The sequence below is a fragment of the Stegodyphus dumicola genome, chromosome 7 (genome assembly GCF_044657685.1).
Source record: "Stegodyphus dumicola isolate Sdum_Otavi_A_Nest chromosome 7, ASM4465768v1".
NCBI lineage: Eukaryota > Metazoa > Arthropoda > Arachnida > Araneae > Eresidae > Stegodyphus > Stegodyphus dumicola.
This window is the reverse complement of record NC_140774.1, coordinates 178,089,554-178,108,875: the sequence shown is the minus strand read 5'-3', so window position 1 is coordinate 178,108,875 and position 19,322 is coordinate 178,089,554. Positions and strand designations below refer to the sequence as shown.

General features: G+C 31.2%; 1 protein-coding gene across 1 annotated transcript in view; it reads left to right on the top strand.

Moving 5' to 3' along the window:
* LOC118185534 (cyclin-L1) overlaps window positions 1–18,979 on the top strand; it is a 39,716-nt gene extending 20,737 nt beyond the window's left edge. Inside the window, exons 5-10 of the mRNA XM_035355406.2 lie at window positions 6,264–6,325; window positions 10,296–10,395; window positions 10,505–10,609; window positions 14,475–14,601; window positions 15,151–15,235; window positions 15,967–18,979. Of these exons, the coding sequence (XP_035211297.1) occupies window positions 6,264–6,325; window positions 10,296–10,395; window positions 10,505–10,609; window positions 14,475–14,601; window positions 15,151–15,235; window positions 15,967–16,432 (945 nt within the window). The 3' untranslated portion in view covers window positions 16,433–18,979. The remainder of the gene's footprint in view (window positions 1–6,263; window positions 6,326–10,295; window positions 10,396–10,504; window positions 10,610–14,474; window positions 14,602–15,150; window positions 15,236–15,966) is intronic.
* Window positions 18,980–19,322: the final 343 nt, after the last annotated feature.

Below are 19,322 nucleotides of genomic sequence, written 5' to 3'. Positions count from 1 at the left end.
ATTAGCAATATTTTTGAAGCTGCATGCTATTTTAATATTTTTAGAAGACATCCTTTTCAAACAATTCTGTCAATGCATTATTATAAACGAAGTCATTTTTCACCATCGCTTTAAATAAAACACTGCAGTTTTTGCAGATTTTCATAAATTGCATTAGTATATAACATTATTTTGTTAAATTATTCATGGATATTGAAGTAAAATTTAGATTATGAATTTGTTGTTGGTTTTTTTATTTTTAATATTTGTGAGAGTTAATGCTAAAAGATATTTTCTGCAATCTGCACGTTTGTTAAAATCCAAATTCAGAAAAGGATGTAATAAAACTTTCCTGTAGTGTTTTTTTACAGACCAACTTAGCAACATTGAACTGTTAATATTCAGATAGTAAATAACACCTGTCTTCCTTCTGTACAATTATTGCATTGCTTTTCAGTAAGACAGAGATTAAAAAAATGCTTAATGCTTCTTTAATTTTAATGAAAAATCAGTGAAATTTAGACAATATGAAGAATTAAATAAATGCCTTCGTATATTTGTTGAATTTAAAACTGTGCTTGCAAGGTTTCTTAGATATTTCCGATTACATGCATGAGTCTTTTTACTATTATACTTTTCACTAAAATGAATAAATAATTTCTTAAACAATAATATATATTTCCAATTATTTTTATTAATTTGCTTTTTCTAAACATTTCTCAAAATTTTAGCAATGTATAGTCTTAATTTTAAATATTAGGGACGACTGTATTTTAGATGTTACTGTTCTAAGAGGACATTTAAAAGAAACTTGTATTTGCTGCATACCAAATTTTGATTCTAATGTAAAATTTTGAAATTGAAAATGGAGCTTCTTAAAAAAAACACATTTGTTAAAGATAAAGAATTTTTGCTAATTGAAATAAATTCATGGCAGTGATTTGTACAGCTGAAAAATTTTATTATGTTTGAGTTAAAATATTTGCTACAGACTAATCAAATCCAAAATAAAATAGAATTAAAATTTGGAAGCTTTGCAGTAAAATTGTACTAGATAATTATCCATGGTATCCATGGATTTTTCAAATTTTTCATAGCGTACGCTATGAAAAATTTGCTTTGTTGTAAATAATTATTAAATCTATGTAACTAACTGATTTTATTATGATTAGAAGCCTTTAGTGCCAAGTCTCCTCTTATCCATGTAGAAGCAATCTCTTTCATTCCTGCTTAATATCCCAATTTTCTTCAGTGTTCAGATGAGTGATAATCTTGTAATTAAAAGGTACGTGCATAGAATTTTTGACGTCAATGCCTAAAATTATTTTTTACAGATTATGTAATTATTATGGAGACACTAAAGATTGTATTGCCGATCTGTAATTTGTCGTCAAAACTATTTTTTAATCTTCTGTCAACATACATTTGAGTTATCATTTGAATCCAGCCTTTAGAATCAAAAACAAGTTCTTTCCCCCACCCTTTTTTAAGACTAGATTTTGTGCAAAAATTTCCATGATTTGTGTATCGCGCAACAGTTTTTAGCACAAAATAATAACAATCTTTTAAGTTGTTTTGGAGACATATTAAAATGAAGTATTTTTATTTCTTGTCATGTTTTTAAATGACTTATCTGTTTAGGAGTTTTGAATATTTGGATTCTAAAATTTGACTGAGGATAATAAATGCTACGAAACACAACTTTATGCAACAACAACAGAATTACTTTTTATAGCAAATGTTAATGAATTTATGGGGGGAAAATTTATTCCCTAACTCATTACATAATCTAAGAATAGAACGCCTAGTGGGCATACGTGGAGAATATATGTGTCTCATTTACATATATGTATGTAAAAATATGGTCTGAGAGTTGCAGGTAACTTTCAGAGGAGGTAATTTTACGGAAGCTGTAGCTGTGTGAGGGTAAAATGTGACATCCAAAAAAAGTCAAAGTATGACTTTCATAAAGATCATGCTTCTACCCTCCATTATTGGCGACTCCAGAAATTCTTCAGTAGTGTTTTGGAGAAAAAACATAGGCACTTTGAAAAATGGGAAAAAGTATTATAAAACCTAAATCTGGGAAGGGCATGGTTAGTTTTAACTGTAGCAGAGTCGCAAAGAAGGGACCATATATGCATCTGCCAGCTTTTATAGATTTTTCAGAACGCTTATGAAATTTGTTCTAACTTCATATTGTGCATAAAATAGATTTATGATTTTTTAGTTTTATAAAGGCACTACAAAGAGCCAGATTGATTGTCCATTATAGGTATTTAATTTGCAAACTCTTTTCAGACATTTGGTTTATTGTTTAAATTACTCTACATTATAAAACACACAGGCCATACCTCCTAAAAATCTTTCCCCCTTTTTTAAACACGAATGGGATTGTTACATATGGTAGTGTGTCAACATATTAACTACTTTAAGATCAAGTTGTGTACATAATTTTTGATTTCAGAGTTTCTGAGCATAAACATAACATTAGCATAGTTCAATTTTAATAGGTCATAAATGCCTTGATTCTGAAGATAAACAAGTAAAAGTTATCAAGCATAATTTTAAAATCACTTTTTCTGAAAGAAAAAAAAACTGCTGTAATTATTTTAAAATTACATGATTACTGTTTTCCCATCTGTAATTGTTTCAAGATAATCAGATGGATTTCTGTAGTAAATTCACTCCTCCCTGATTCCCACCCCCAAAATCAATTTTATAAAGTTGGCAGATATGACTGAGAGTTAACTGTTAAGGCAGTTTTTCTCTGAGGTTCTAGGCTGCATTCATATGAAAGCAAGACTTGTTATTTCACTGTTTGGAGCATTTTTTTGTAAAAAGCAGTTAAAGTTATTTGAATTTTCTTTGTTAAATTCCATCAGTGTAAGATATCAGACATATTTTCTTTGTCTTCTCTTCTGTTATGTTTTCTTAACGCACAAGCAAGAAAAATAAAAAAGTGGTTTTTCACATGGATAAAATCACATAGATAAGATATTTCTATGTTAATAGGCATTCAACTAACCAGAAGTAGAAATTTAGACTCCTGTTAAAAAGTAGGCAAATGAGAGACTTGTAAGGCCATCATAAAGAATGTGCAGGGTATTTTTGCCAGACAGTGGATAAGCATGTTGCCTCAGCACAGTCGTAAGATCTTCACCCTGGTTTAATGTATACCGTTTTATTCTCAATAAGCCAGTTTAGTTTATATCAAGAAATTAACAGCATTCTGAGGAGTTTTTTTAAGTTATGTAGTCCTGATATCAAGAAAAGTATCCGTTAATAGATACAATATGTGAACAGTGTGGATACCACTTGTAAAAATTATAAGCATGTTTGATTTTCTGTAATGCTGTCTGTAACTGTAGTTTAAGCAAAGAGCAAATGATCTGTTCATTTAAATTTCTACTAGAATGATTGGTGCAAATTTAGCAGCATTTCCACCAACTTTGATGGCTGGATTTCATTAACTGATGAGATGTTTTAATTTTCATGTCAGTTTTTATGTCTGAAATGTTCCTATAAGTAGCTTCCGTTGGCAGGCATTTGTGATCTATACAGCTTTAATGCTTGGATTACATAGTGGGCAGTGGCTTGTTCCACATTTCCTCTCCAATCAATCTCTATTGCTGCTAGTGTCTTATACCATTACAACCATGTCAACATTCTGCACAGCACTTGTAGCCCAGCTTCCCATGAAGATTGCATTAATTTTCACTACCTCTCCTTTTCAGTACTGCACAGGTATAAAGAGAATGTAAATTTTTGATAGTTACTAAGAGGACTTTATAGTTTTAGATCAGAAATTTTATCTTCCATTTATTTTTAGCTTTTTTGATAGTTACTAAGATGACTTTATAGTTTTAGATCAGAACTTTTATCTCCCATTTATTTTTAGCTTTTCTGCGATAAACTGTAATTTTTATGTACTCAGATATCTGGAATTTTCACTTATACGTCATTTGACATTTCCCAAGTTTCCCGGATAGTCTTTAAAAGTTTTTTTGGAGGGTTATTAATGATAAGTAAATCTCTTGAAATACGTGTAATTGTAGTGTTTAATGTAAATATTTAAAAACATTTTATTTCTAATGTTAACTATTTGATAATTTTTAGAGTTCATTTTATTTGTAGAATGGTATTATGTAAATGAAGTTGGTTGTCCAGAAAGTTGGTTTGGTATATTCAAGTCCCATTTGGTGATTTGTCCTTTAATTCTTTTTCCATTGATGGTCCGTGAATATTTTAAATTTCTCTGTGCAAGTATGTGTACGACTACTTGTATGCATTAGGATAACGCCATTTCAGTGATACTTAAGTATCACTGTAACCTTTATACTAGTGGTTCTAATGAACTCTTGATTTTCATTGTGACCCTTAATACCACCTGTTTTATAGGTATCTTTGTTTTGAGTTGTAAATCTGACCCGTGTCTCGTCCAACTTAATAGTATAGCATAAAAAACCTTGCTTATAGTCCTCCAAATGAGTTCTAATTATTTCTGCTTTTCCGACAGCACCACTATTCATGTTTTAAAAGCAGCTTATGTACAGTTATGGTTGATTGTAATTTTGTTTTTAATATTTCTGGATATTTCTTTTTCAGAAGTATATTTTGCTGGCCTTCTTTTTTCTAAAGAGTTATTTTTTAAATTCTAATTGTTTTCTAATTCTGCTTTGGAATTACTTTTTTTATAAACAACTTGCGCAAGAAAATAGTATAAAATAATGGGACTAAGTAATATCTAGGAACAGTTTTTATTGAATTATATGTTTCATAGTGCTGCGTATTCTCTTCAACATTTCAATGCAAATATTGCTCAGAATTAAGCCATTTTGGCGTAAAAAAAACTGTTTATTAAAGGTCTTAGCTGTCTTTGCGAGAGATTCTGGATAAAAGAATCAAATTTTTCATTGCATTTTAAATGTTTTGTGAAGAAACCATTTGCTCTTGTTTTGAGAAAATGAATTTTAAGCTTCATGACAACAATATCCAAAAGATTCACTTTTGTCGTAAACCTTTCTTTTTGTAAAATTAATATATATAATTTCAGTTTATTATTGCTTAATACATGTCTGTTGAAAAGCAAATATTTTATTTATATGGCCTTTCTTTTGTGTGCTTGAAATTTTGTCCTTATGAGGGGGAAAATACAAATATAATTTATTTATACACATTTGAAGTTTTTTCACTGTTTTGAAAATTGTTTGGAAGATGATTATTTTCACCGAGTCATCACATTTGTGTCATTTGAAATACTTCCGTTTTCCCCTTCCTCGTTTTTAAGGATTCTAGTATCATACTAATAAAGGAAATCTAGCTAATAAAAGCTGTGCTGCTGAGAAGATAAACTTGCCTGCATATTTGAGTTGTTTTAGGAAAAGTATTGAAAACTAAAGTTCTTAGGTATAAAAACAAAGTTTGGTAATAAGCTGTGCCAAAGGGGGAGGTCTAAAATTATAATTTAATGTATGTGTTAAATGTAGTTCTTTGTTTTTAAATAATTCCTTGGGAAAAGGGGAATATTATATAAGGTGAAACTTGAAAGAAAACATGTTAGAAAGATTTAAATATTATAGGTGAAAAGCCTAACCCCATATGATGTGTTATTTTAAAAATTTAAACATTTTTTACCAACTCCATGGCTGTTAGAATTTAGTTAAAAAGAAACAGGTATTCACATAACAGATTTTGGTCCTTGTTTTTATTGATTGCATTAAACATTTTAGAGAATTATTTAAGATCTTCTGATGTTATCTTTTACATGCATAACATAATGTGTTTGATTGTTATTGACAGGCCTCCAAGTCGATTTTTAGCTCTTTGAATTACTGATGATGAAAATAGAACTGTTTATATGTTCTTGGGGATTGGTGTCACAGGTGAGATATCTTGATATAATATCTAAAATTGAATGTGGTTGTGATTTAAATTATTGTCATCTGGAAACATCTGGTGTCTTGGTACTGTGTTTTGTAAGTCTTTTAACTATGTTCTCATTCTGAAAGCATATACGTCAGTAAAACTTTTGAAACAAAGATATTGTGAAGCTTTTTCCCTTTATATAATTGGTAAGTCATTCTTTACTTCTATTTTTTCAGTCTGCTTTTATTATTATCTACCAAGTTTTCATTTTTTAGATCATAAATTTTAGCTTTCCTAATACAAACGGAGCTAATAGCATTTATTAACAAGCAGTTTGGCCTGTTGGGAATGCTTTACAGCAGCCCTTTTCCACACTAAAATTAAATTATGTGTATAATTATTTCCAAATATTGCAGATTATTGTGACTTTGTTGGAAGTTCTGAAAGTGAAGAATAAGAAATTAATGCAAACGGCTTGGTAAGTGTATTTTGCATACATTTTATTATTAAATAATGCATAGAATATTAATGCAGTAATGCTCTCATAGCTTCAGGTAATAATTCTGTGTATATATATATATTACATGATACACAACATTTCAGATTATATGGGATACTGTGTTATTTGTTGATATATATTATATAGTGTTTGCATAATATATAACCTAACTACAGGGTGTCATAAAAAAAAGTTCGCTAATATATGATCCCCTAGCAGCATATTCCGCTGAGCGAATGAAAATGAAATTTTAGGTATTGCTATTTGAAGGTATGCACTTGAGATTGTGATTATTTAAAATAAGAAAACTCTCACAGTTAGTCACAGAAAAAAATTTCGAAACTTTCGAATGGAAATGCCGATTTTTTTCCCTGTGCAAATTGAGCAGCGCATTTGAGAAACCTTAAAATGGCATTAGAATGATACTCATATTAACAAAAATTACTTGCATAAAACATTTCATATGAAAGTAAAGGATTTTTATTTTGTCATATTCTCAAAAAATACATTGAAAGGTATTGTGCCTGAGCTGTATATTTTAAGTTATCATACCTGTGCTGCAAGCAAGAGTAACAGGGCAATAATTGTAATATATTGTAATTCCATAAAGAGTGAAATAGTTGCTTTTTTTATCACTGAATGGATATTCGTTGACTTCATATATTAAATTTTCATATATTAAATTTTGTTGATTATATATTAAATTATATAAACATATATTAAATTTTGTTGATTTAGATATTTAAAATGCTGTATTCCACTCTGGTCCACGTCTTAAGAGTTGTCATTTTTTCTGGTTAAGAACCGGAATATTTGTCTGAAGTCCATTTGAGAAACTGGGACATTTTTCTTACTGTAATGGTATTTTATTTGGTCAATAAAGGCAATAAAATAGCTCACCTAATTGTAACTTGTATGCTTTTGCCTCGGTGCAGTACTGAATTGTTGACAGAATGGTTGGGTGGAGTGATGGAATTGTTATACCTGATGAATATCTTGAAGTATCAAAGGGTGCCAGACCAGTCATACACAAGAAAGGTAACAGACACTGACATGGACATGTGAAAAGTAGCACCCAACAAAAGCAAAATTTGGTGAGAAAGCAGTTTTTCCAACTAGAAATCGGGAATGAAGAATCTATCCTATTTCCTGTTCCATCTTGTAAATTTTCGTATGAGGGAGAGAAGCAGGGGCCAACATATTTGGGGGGTGGAGAACATTATTTCGAGACATTGAAAACTATTATCAAAACTGGGACGTCCACCAGTATTTTCTGTAGTTACTTGTATTTAACTTACTAATTTATTTTTCATTTTCCAGAAAATGAAGAAACAGTAAACTTTTCAAATGGAGGAATAGCTATTAGATTTTGAAAATACAAATAGTACTAATCTTTAGAGTAACATGTAAATGATAAATGAATTTAGGTCTGAAATAGGCTCTGAGGAAATAAATTATATCTATTAGATATTTGGGAGAAAAATAGCCTATTTAGTCATTCACCTTGCTGTTTCACCTATTTTCATTATATACAAATGATGAGGGTACTTTAGTTCATTAAGTATAATAATAAGGAAGAAAAATCCCATATAGGTAAGAACCTGATATGCAAATCTTGTGATCAAATAAATGTGGAATTTCTTCTTGTGTAAATCACATTTGTAATTTGTTGATAAGCAGTGAATTCTTATACCCCATTAATCTTAAATATAGCATGCAAAAGATTTTGTAGTTTAAAGATTGGGCATAGGACAAAATAATGAATAGTTTGAGGCTGACTGCTTGATTAACTACTGCTGTTAACTCGGTGCTGTGCATTTGACTTGGTTGTATGTGTGGTACCTCACCTCCCTGCATGTGAGTGTAATATTGGTTACATATGTAATGTACTTTAGCCAGTATTCTTGATGATAAGGCTGCTGAATATGTGATTTATTCAGATGTTATTCCCAAAAAATGCTTAAATATTAAGTGTTCAACCATTAAAATTTAATAAGAAACATTAAAATACTATAATGAATGTAAATTTTAATTGTAAATTTCTTTTCATTATTAATAATAAATTTACATATTACAAAATTTATGTGATGCAATTTTTGCTAAAGAAACTGATGTTTATAAAATAGTGTCAGATGAGTGCTCATTTAGTGTTGGTTATTTTTTGGGGGGTAGGGGGAAACATATTTGTGGCTCGTTTTCTATGCAGTACAAGACTATGATTTCTTCACAACATAAAAACAACTCGAAATAGCTTGCAGTAAATCTTTTATCTCTATATTTGTCAGTATCCTAAACATTGCATAATTCATATGCTTAAATCTTTAGAAAGGTAGTCATAAGCTTAATCAAGAATACACACATGTCCAACACTAACGGAGCCATAAAGATGCATGTACATGAATAAAGACAATTTTCAGATATTAGGTAACAAACAACTTGCTAGATATAATAAATCAAAGTAATGGTAGTTATATATCAGAGCTAAGCATAGATGAAAGTTGGAAGCATAGTATTTACTAAAGTCCACACAGTTTCACTTAACTATTGAGTAGAGATTATATCTATTTCAGACTTTGATGGAGCAAATCACAGTGTCATGGCATGTTCAGGAGTTACCAAGTGGTTTAGAAGCTCAGGGACAGACTGTTCTGCTTCTCTTTCAGAGCATAGCTTGGTCTTGGTCGCTTTTTGATGTATGTCTGTGAGTACTGTTCCATCTGTTTATAACGTGCTGATGGGTGTCGAAATGCTTAGTTGGGGACTCAAATCTGGGTAATGCACAGGCTAATCAGTTCAAAGGATATGCTCCAGATTTTTCTTTACTGTGGTTCGATGTGGCATTGCTTTATCATCCCTAAAAGGAAATGTTTCATCAACATCAGAAGACATAAACATGGGCCTTAGGGTATCTGCTCACAGTAGTGTCATCTCCTGTGGTAGCTGAGTATATTTATCAGTTACGAAGCCATCCACTCCATTATCCCAGCACTACCATAGTAATATCATTCTTTTAATAATTTCTTACCATTATGCTTTAGTCTTTTCATATTATATGAAGTAATGTCAATAGAGAATAGAAGAGTAGCGTTTATTACATTTAGTTGTGTACATTGTTGTCTAGTACAGTTACATAAGAAATGTGACTGGTAGTGTACCTGAAATACATTTTCATCATTTGAATCATTTGAAGCAAAAAACCCAAAAGACAACACCTTATGATTCCAAACTTTTAATTTTGGAGCATCAACTCATATAATCCTTTCATGTGTAAAATTGAAATCTCTCTGAGCCATGTTACAAATTTTGCATTTGTAGATTTATTTTGTAATCTAAATTACTCGCAAACAGTGTTCACTGGTAATGCTGATTTTTATTTCTTTAAAATTGGCTTGTGCCCATATCGCATATTTACCAGCTTTCTACTGTGCATAATTTAATTATATAAACTGCAGTAAATTCAAATTATTTAGATAATGCAAACTTTTTAAACCACTTAAATTATGCAAAATTCATCATTTAATTATGTAAACTGCAGTAACTTCAAATTCTACAGTAATAATTTTGTAAAGGTGATGCATTTTTGATCATATGGGTATAAATTTTCTCTCTATATAGATATGTTTTCATATGGATATAAATTTTTTATTACTGCAAAAATATTCAGATTTGTGAAGTGACAAAAACTCAGTTTAATTAGTTCTGCACGTGAAAGAAAAGAGCAGCTGCGGTAACCTGAATGTAATTTTAAAATGTTTTTTATGCAAATAAATGAAAGTGATGCATATTTTACATAATTTGCAGTAATTGCAAATCTTGCAAGTTCTAGAAAAAATAATGTAAAAACAATATTGCTACTGGTTCATTTTTAAATGTAGAAGTGTTTGTGAATGCTAAAAATATAAAACTTTGTTAAAAATTTCAATTTTCTTTTCTTCCACTCTCTGTCTAGGAATTACATGAATGATAGTTTAAGAACTGAAGTATTTGTTCGTTATGATCCTGAAACAATTGCTTGTGGCTGTATTTATCTTAGTGCAAGGTTGCTACAGGTTTGTAGATTTGGTTATTTTATTGTCATTTGTTTTTTCTATTTAAAATTGTTTGTTTTTCATTTTTTATTGTCTCACTTTTAAATTTTGCATTTTTCATCCTTTTCAGATACCATTGCCAAATAAACCAGCTTGGTATCTTGTTTTTGGTGTTGCTGAACAAGATATTCATGAAATTTCTTACATAATTCTATCCTTGTATACTAGAAGAAAGGTAATAAATTTCTACTGCTTTCTGTTTAATTTAAGTGTTAAAAATATTTCTTAAACATATCACTGCTTTATAATAAATGGAAAATTTTTGACTAAAAATTTAAGTTTTTAATTTTGCAATGAAAAATGAAGAAAACTTAAATTCTATTTTATCAGTTCCTTTACAAAATTTATGCTCTGGTAAATGCAAAGGTAATATGCAAAACATGTATATACAGGGTGTCTCGTAAATGCTGCAACAAACTTCTGGGGGAGGTAGGGCACATCATAAGTATTAAGAATTGCATAGAAACCCATGCCCAGAAATGTCATTGTATGCCGTCAGGGTGTGCTGTACAGGAGAGTGCTCGTGAAAAGTGAAGATTGCCTTGAGTGGTATGTACAATACAAAGAGCATGGAATGTTATATGAACCAGGAACTTACAGACACGTATTTACTGTATAGAATAGCTGAGGGTAATGGACGAACCGCTGCACGCATTTATCAATAAAGCTTCTCCGACAGACACCAACCATACCACAGCTTGCACGTCTACATCAAAATATGTGCGGTTGCGGGTCATTAAGAAGTGACACATTTTCGACTGGATGTCCATAGCCATTTGAACAGATCATTCCCACATCAATGGATTAGGTGTGAAGAACCAGTTCCCTAGCTCACCAGATTTATAGAGCCTTGATTTCTTTTTGTGGGAAGCCATCACAATCCTGTTGTATCTGAAATGGGTCTCATGGCGAGACTCTCCTGCACAGCTACTACAATCAAAGAAAGTCTGGTGTGTTTAACATGTCTGGCAATCAATGGTCCGTCGGTGTCTGGCATGTTTGCCATCTGTTGTAACAGTCAAGCTGTCGTACACCATTTGTATTCATGTCCAATAAATGTTTCAAATTAGTCACTCTTGTTTCTTTTATCATCTTTTACTTCAGCTATTTACCCCTGACATTTCTGGGCATGGTTCCTATGGAATTTTTAATCCGTATGATGTGCCATACCTGCCCCAGAAGTTTTTCGCAACATTTACAGGACACCCTGTATATGTGTTCAGAACATCATTTAGAGCCTGGAAGTCAGATTTGTGTAGCAGGCATGTTTCAGTTAGGCATTTAATTTTTGTTGATTTGAAACTTCCAGTAGTAGGCTTTTTAAAAGTGGAGGAGCTGATTTTTAAGGGAACCACAAGATTTCTGTTAAATCTTTTCACGAATGGAGAGAGTATTTATTTATTTTTTTTTTTTTATGTTTACAAATTTGAAATAAATAGTGTATTAAACCAGAATTTCTTCTTGAGTATTAGTTGGTAGAATATTTGTTTCAAATAAGGTGGTAAAGAACTTTACAAGACATTAAGCTGAACAGTAACTGTACAGTTGCTATTAGCATATAAGAGGTAGAGTGAATATGTAAAGCTACTTTGCTTATAGGGTATTTCCAATGTTCTGGCAATTAAGATCTAGTTCAGTAGACCAGAGAACAAGTTTCTAGAACAAGTTGCCAGATAGGTTTTGACATGTTTATGCAGGATTATTTATGCCTATTCATTTGACTGCACAGGCACATTTTTGTAAGCATGAGAGATGAAGCAATCATTTTCTTTTTATGGAAAGAGGGTGTAAAAACTTCAGAAAATGTTCAGTGTCTGCAAGGAGTATTCTATTCACACACCTGTTCTTGCATTTGGGATTGGATTATTTAATTATGACAAAGCACACGAGGGCTATCTACCTAAAGGGAGGGATGCCTTTGTGGAGGACTTTCTAAGAGAAACTGGCTCGTGTATACGTTGCACATGGGGAAAACCACAAAAACGTCAATGCAGCCAGCCTGTTCGCGGGGCTCGAATCTCGGACTGAACTACCAGTGTTCAGCGTCTTTACTGCTCGGCCGCTGGTGGGTACTCTTGCATTTAGGAAAAACTTGCAGTGTTTTTTGATTTAATAATTTAGCCGTGCCATAAATAATGGGTTGATGAGATACCAAAAAGTTCTTTGAGAAAGACTTAAAAATTCCTTTTCCATTGGGATTCAATTAATTAGAGATGTTGAAAAACTGCATTGTAATATTGATGAAAATTGACAAAATAAAAATATACCTAGAGCTTTGGTTATTGTACACTCACTTCCAAAAGTTAAGCACAAAGATGTAAAATGGGGGGAGGGAAACAACAACAACAAATACTGCTTTGATTGACACAAAATTCGGCAGGAAAGTAACGTATATATTTATGCATAAAACAAAATCAATACTTATATACAGAAATGAAAACAATATTAAATTTTTGCAAGTTATCAGATAATGACATACTGGAGACTTAAATAGAATTATGTATAAAGGGAAAATAAACAGCATAAAATGAAAAAAAAAGGACATTATATTTGCCTCTCATCAGTATGCAAAGTGTGCACCTTGTGACATTGCTTTCAATTAGGTGGTGGTCAACCACCGCAGAATTAAGCAATCGGTATTCTTCTTGTAAAGCAGTTTCCAGCTCAATAAGAGTGGCTGGAGGTGGGAAACGGGAAGCTATAGCACGGCCGAGAGCATCCCAAAGATTTTCAATGGGATTAAGGTCGAGCGTATATGATGGCCATGCCATACGTGCAATCTCTTCACTCTCCAGGTAGTCTTCGATGATGTCAGCTCTATGGGGACGTGCATTATCGTCCATTAAAACAAAAGTAGGGCCAACTGCTGCAGCGTACAATCTCACAATGGGTTCTAGGACTTCATCTCGATACCGGACAGCCGTCAAAGAACCCCGTCTAAAGATGTGCAGGTCGGTGTGGTACCTAATGAAATCCATGCCCACACCATAATGCTTCCGCCTCGGAATGTGTGATGTTTTGGGACTGATTGCATGTTCATTGTTCATGCCATATCCTTATACACTTGTCATCTGGCTCCAGAGCAAATTTTGACTCATCAGCAAACATGTCATTGCCCCAGTCAGACGCATTCCAATTGACATGTTCCCGCCACCACTGTAGTTGCGCCCATCTTGATTGGACAAATAGAGGAACACAAACTCAAGGTACCTGGGCATACAGTACGCTCATATGTAATCTGCTTACAGTAACTGCAGATGTTGCCTTACCAATGGACGCTGTAATCATGGATGTCACCCGTTTGGAGGTCGCTGTGCGATTCCACTTGGCTAATATAGCAATATATCGATCTTCCGCGGGGGTTGTAACCATTGGGCGACCGGCTACGGGCCGTCGGACAACTGTCTGCAGGGTTTATAATTGTTTCTATAAACGTAAAATTGCAGAATAATAACTGCGAAGAAAAGAGCAACATCTGTGATCTACGAAAGTTTTAAACGCCTTCTATCAGCACTTATAATTAACTTCTGTAACCCTTCATAAAGACTGCCTTTTTTGCATATTTCTTGACATAAAAGCCCGATTGTCTGTTACCTAACATATTTGCATACTTCCATCTACTTCTGCAGCGAATTGCATCCTCTTCAATTCTGACTGGCTTCCGGAAAACAGCATTTTCCTCTCCGTGCTTAACTTTTGAAAGGGAATGTATTTACAGCGCTTTTAAACATGAAATAATTACTTTTAATAAATTAAAAATATGAATAAACTATTCCTGTAAATTTCTTGCTTCTAAAGTGTAGTCCTAGTAATTATTAATATGTTGAGTAAAGTATTGCTATTGGTGCTTATTATTTTATTTAAATGTATAGTTGTGGTAAGGTTACATTGTTGTTTTTCTGTGTAAAAAATAAACAACTAGCAGATGTTGTCCATTTTTTTTCCAGAATTTTTCTTTTAGTGTATCTATTACTGGTAAACCTTTGTTTTAATTATTATTTGCATTAATCTTTTATAATATTGTATATTTTTGTCTGCAGCCTGATCCAGAAAAACTGGAGAAGATAGTCGAAGAGCTACGAAAAACACACCAAGAAGCTAAATTGAAAGCAAAAGGAATTTCAGCTATAAATAATCTAACTAATTTATCTCCTGCATCACAGCCATGTAAGTATTGTCTTGTTTCATATTTTTATAGATGGAAGATCATCTTCCGGGAAGTGAATTAGTGAATTTCATTTTTGGTTTTGGCATTTGTATTGTACATTTTTAATATATTAAAGTAAATTTTTACTCAAATTCTTTTGCCATTTTAATCAAAATATTTTGGAATATTATTGAAGGGGGAAGACAATAATAGTCAGACTTGTGAGCATATATGGAAATTTTTTAGCAGGTTTGTTTTTGGGCAGGGAGAAGGGCAGCTGCTGCATTTAGGTGTATCACATTGGACGTTTATTGAGATCAAAAAGTCGAATTACTCATAGCCATATTATAAATTATATAAAAGCTATATTATAAATTATTATAAAATTTTTGTGAGTTGGAGGTATTTTTCTGTAAATCTAATAAATTTATTCAGCATATGTCTGTTGAGATTTATTAAATCGTGGCATACTTTTTCTGGATATCTTAGTTTGATGAACTGAAAATTTTATGTAGTTTTACTGTATCATATAATTTATTTGCTGTTTGGTAATTGATTTTTTTTAACAGGTTCACCTAGTAATGGCACAAGAGCTTCCCCAACTGATTCTAAGAAAGAGAAGAGTGATATAAAGCACAATAATATTAGTCCAAAGTATGTAGATACGTTTGAATCTTTCCTTAATAAGTCTTTTGTGTTTTGAAGATGTTTGTGTTTGAGAATGTGCTTTCTGGAGTATGAGAATAATTATATATTGTGGATTTTACTTATTGATAGAAATATCTGAATCCTCTTACAAGTTAGTGAATCAAGTTACAAGTTGACTTTATTTTATAATTCACATATTGTTATATTTTAAGGTTTTTAAATTTACTTCTCTATATTAAGATTTTAAAAGCAAAGTTTCTTTTTCATTTCGTTGAACTTATTAAATTAGAATCTTGGTTTTCTGGAACATTAATTTCATGCTTCCTGTATATTTCTCATTTGTAAGATGCATGCCTGTCAAGACAGGAGTAATGTACTCAAAGATTTGTAGATCCCCATACGCTGTGAAAACATTTTCATGTGCAGTTAATGGTTTGACCAAAATCATAAAAGAGATGAAATACTAATTTCATAATAAACATTAAGAAAATTAGAATAATTTTTTATATATTACAGAAAATTTACAATAAAATTATAAATCATTGTGGAATTAACTGTAATTGACTTTGATGAAAAAGCATGACTTCTTTTAGAAATACAGATGTCAAAGCAGAGTCTACTGTAGTAGCTTGAGTAAATTTTAGAGTTAGTAGATTGAAATTCATGCCTCTAGAATATGAGAATTTATGCAAGCATTTTTTTTTTATATATATATATATATATATATATATATATAGATTTAAGGAGTTGAATCACAGGAAGCGTAGAAGTCCTTCACCTTTGGAGGATGGTTACCAGAGTCCAAACGGTAAGAAGAGGGCCAAGACAAGCTCATCAGGTAGTGGAACAAGCCGTAGTCCTAGCCCAAAGCGAAAGCAGAAAACTCCTCCAAGAGGTTTTAAAGAATCACATCGATCACGCTCACGCTCCAGGTCTAAAACAAGGAACTCTAAAAAACCAAAGCATCGTTCATCGCACAAAAGGAAACATAGTCACAGTGTTTCTCCAGGAACCTCGCCAAGTCATCACAGTAGCAAAAAGGCTTACAAAAGTAAGCATTCTGAAAAAACTCACCACAATAGATCTCGCTCTCGATCTCATGAGCGTAATCATCATTCAGTTTCCTTGCATGAAAAAACGCACAAATCTCGCAAAGATAGAGCAAAAGAAAATCATCATTCCAGGGATAAGAAAAGAAGGTGATAGCTTATATATTAGATAGATTTTTTAATATATTTCACTTCATTTGTACATATATTGTATGATACCTTCAGGGTGGATGTAAATATTTTCATGGAGATGAAGCATAGAAGTGAAATGAACTTAATCTGTTTCATTGATGCATATTTGTCAAAATTCTCAAATATAATTTTTTTTTTTTTTTTTTTTTTTTTTTTTGGATAATTTGGCAAAGAGTTGCATGTATTCTGTCATCCTTATTTCTGGTATTTATGCAAATAGAGAAAATGAAAAATGTGCCATAGCTTTAATAATTATTTATTTTTCATGCCTCATACTAGAGAACCTCTTGTGGTTTCGCTATTTGTGAAATATATAGTACTTATATAGTAGTTAAATCATTTGGTGTTTCATTTTAATCTAAAATAGCATAAATATATGTTAGATCAAAATGGTAATTTTAACACAGTGGCAATAATTCATTTGTGTTACAAAAGTGCATTTAATTGTGATTTTCAGTTTTCAACAGCATCTCAGAAAATGTACAGGTCAGTTTACTTCAAAAAATTTTCTTTTAAAAAAAGCTTCATTATGTTCCATAGTAATGTGTTTTAAGATTTTATTGATTTGTAGTAATGAATGCAGAAATATTAGTTCCCTTTTCATTTTTTCATCTTAAAAATTTCTGTTATAGAATAAATGTGCTAAAATTAGTCAATTATTTCTTAAGCATGTTTCTATAGTATTATGCACTGCCATAAAATAACTTATTTTTTTATTTCCGTTTGAGTCTCTAATAAGATGCCCTCTCTCCAGCTTCTTCTAAATAACGTGTACCAGAATTTCATGTAAAGCATGTCAGATGCTTAAAACAAGGTCTGGCACAACAAACAATCATGCTAACACAATTATAAAATAGGACTAAAATTTATTTTATTCTGATTTAATCATTGACTGAAGAATTATGAATTAAATTTCTTATAAACTTGCTGCTATTTATGATATATAAATTACTTATAAGCAGAACAGTTAATTGAGCAATGACCATATGTATCTATGCATAGGCTGTCAACATATGTCTAGCTGAACTATTGCATTTGTTGTTTAGCATTGATTTTTAATTACAGTGTCAAATTTTGAGTTTTTATTATTTTGTTAGTAGGAATAATGGCCTAATAATTATTCTAAGTAAATCGTATGTTCTACTTTTTGTTTGTACTTGTTTAAATGCTTCTGAAGTGAATAAATACTGAGGAATTTAAATATAAGAAAGCTTAAAAGTATTGACAAAAAATAAATAAAAGTGTGCTGCCTGTATCATAATAGTAGCTATTAAAATGTGTTTAACATTTTTTATGAAGTCTGTCTGGAAGAAAATGAAATTAGTGCATATAACACAGCTAAATTGCATATATATATGAAGAAATGAAAAATGTAGGTAGATAATGAATAATGTGTAAATGTCATTTTAAAAGGAAATAAAAATCAAATGAAAATGTGAAGAATACTGATTATCAATATATTTTGACTAATTCAGTAATAAAACATTAAAGTACACACTGTACTTTCATAAAAAAGTAATTCCATTATTATACAGCTTGTCAGCATGAAAGGCCTAAGTATTAAGCTTAATTTATTGCATACATGATATTTCTGTTTTGAAATATATACAGCATGATCACTAAAAATTCTGATAATCTTAGTTACTGCTTAATTTTTTTTAAGGATACAAAACAGTTTTAATAAGCATTTAGCAACTGCTTTAAACACTTAGAAACTATAAAGTGCAGCAAATATTTTGCCAGACTGTATTAACAGTGATTGAATGTTATGAACTCTCTATAAAGTACATACATACACAGATATTTATTTGGTATATATACTTTTATCTTCCACACAAAAGAATAGTTTCATCTTAGGATAGCTTTGGTTTGCTTTGCTCACAGAACTCTGAGAAGGTAGTCAGTGAAACCTTGCACCTTACTTACACATTTTTGATATTCAGTGCATTTTTTATTTCTAGAAAAATGCGAAAAGGTCTGTATCTGCCATAGTTTTTAAAATGTCAAGATTTTTGTTTTTTAATTAAAAGGTTTGAACAGTAAGTTTATGTAGCAGAAATGATTGTTACATACCATAAACAAATCTGAAATAGGCATTCTAATTGTTCACCAAAATTTACCAGAATTCTCAGTCAGTTTTCGAAAAATTCCAGACCTCTACATTGCTTATCCCCCTCATATTGTCATTCTCTTCCAGAACAGTGACATGTAACTCCCTCATTATTTTTTATGTTGATAAATAAATAAAATGGAGAAAGGTAATGAAATTTCTGAAAATATGAAGTTTTGAATAAGATTTAGAAATCACGAAAAGGTATGGAGATTCGTGTCAGGTGCAAAAATTATTTAATTTTGCATATTTTAGTGTTTTAAATTGTTTGAATGTACACTGCTAGCATTTTCCTGGTTTATCTCTGGATATGTTTTCTCAAAATGTCTGATTTAAGAATTTAAACCCTATGGGTTTTGTAAATAATTCTTTTATGAAATAAATGATTTTCACTCTTTATTTTGTTTGTTATCTGCTGTGTTCATTTGATAGTGTCTGTTTTACATACTTGTTTTGTATTTGGCTAAATAGGAAATTGAAATAGGCATTCTAATGGTTCACCAAGAGAAAGTTGACATGTTATTGCTAAATCATGCGAATACTCACTAACCCTTCTTCATTTTTTAAAACTGAAAGCAACATATTAAAATCATGTGCTATTTATAAAAATTTGGTACTTCAGTGTGTGTTAAGCTTGATTATTCTAGTATACATGAAAAATGTTAACTGAACAGTTTCTTGCATATAAAATATGGTTTCCTAATTCTTGATGTCTAGGAATTTTTAGAGTGCAGAAGTCAAA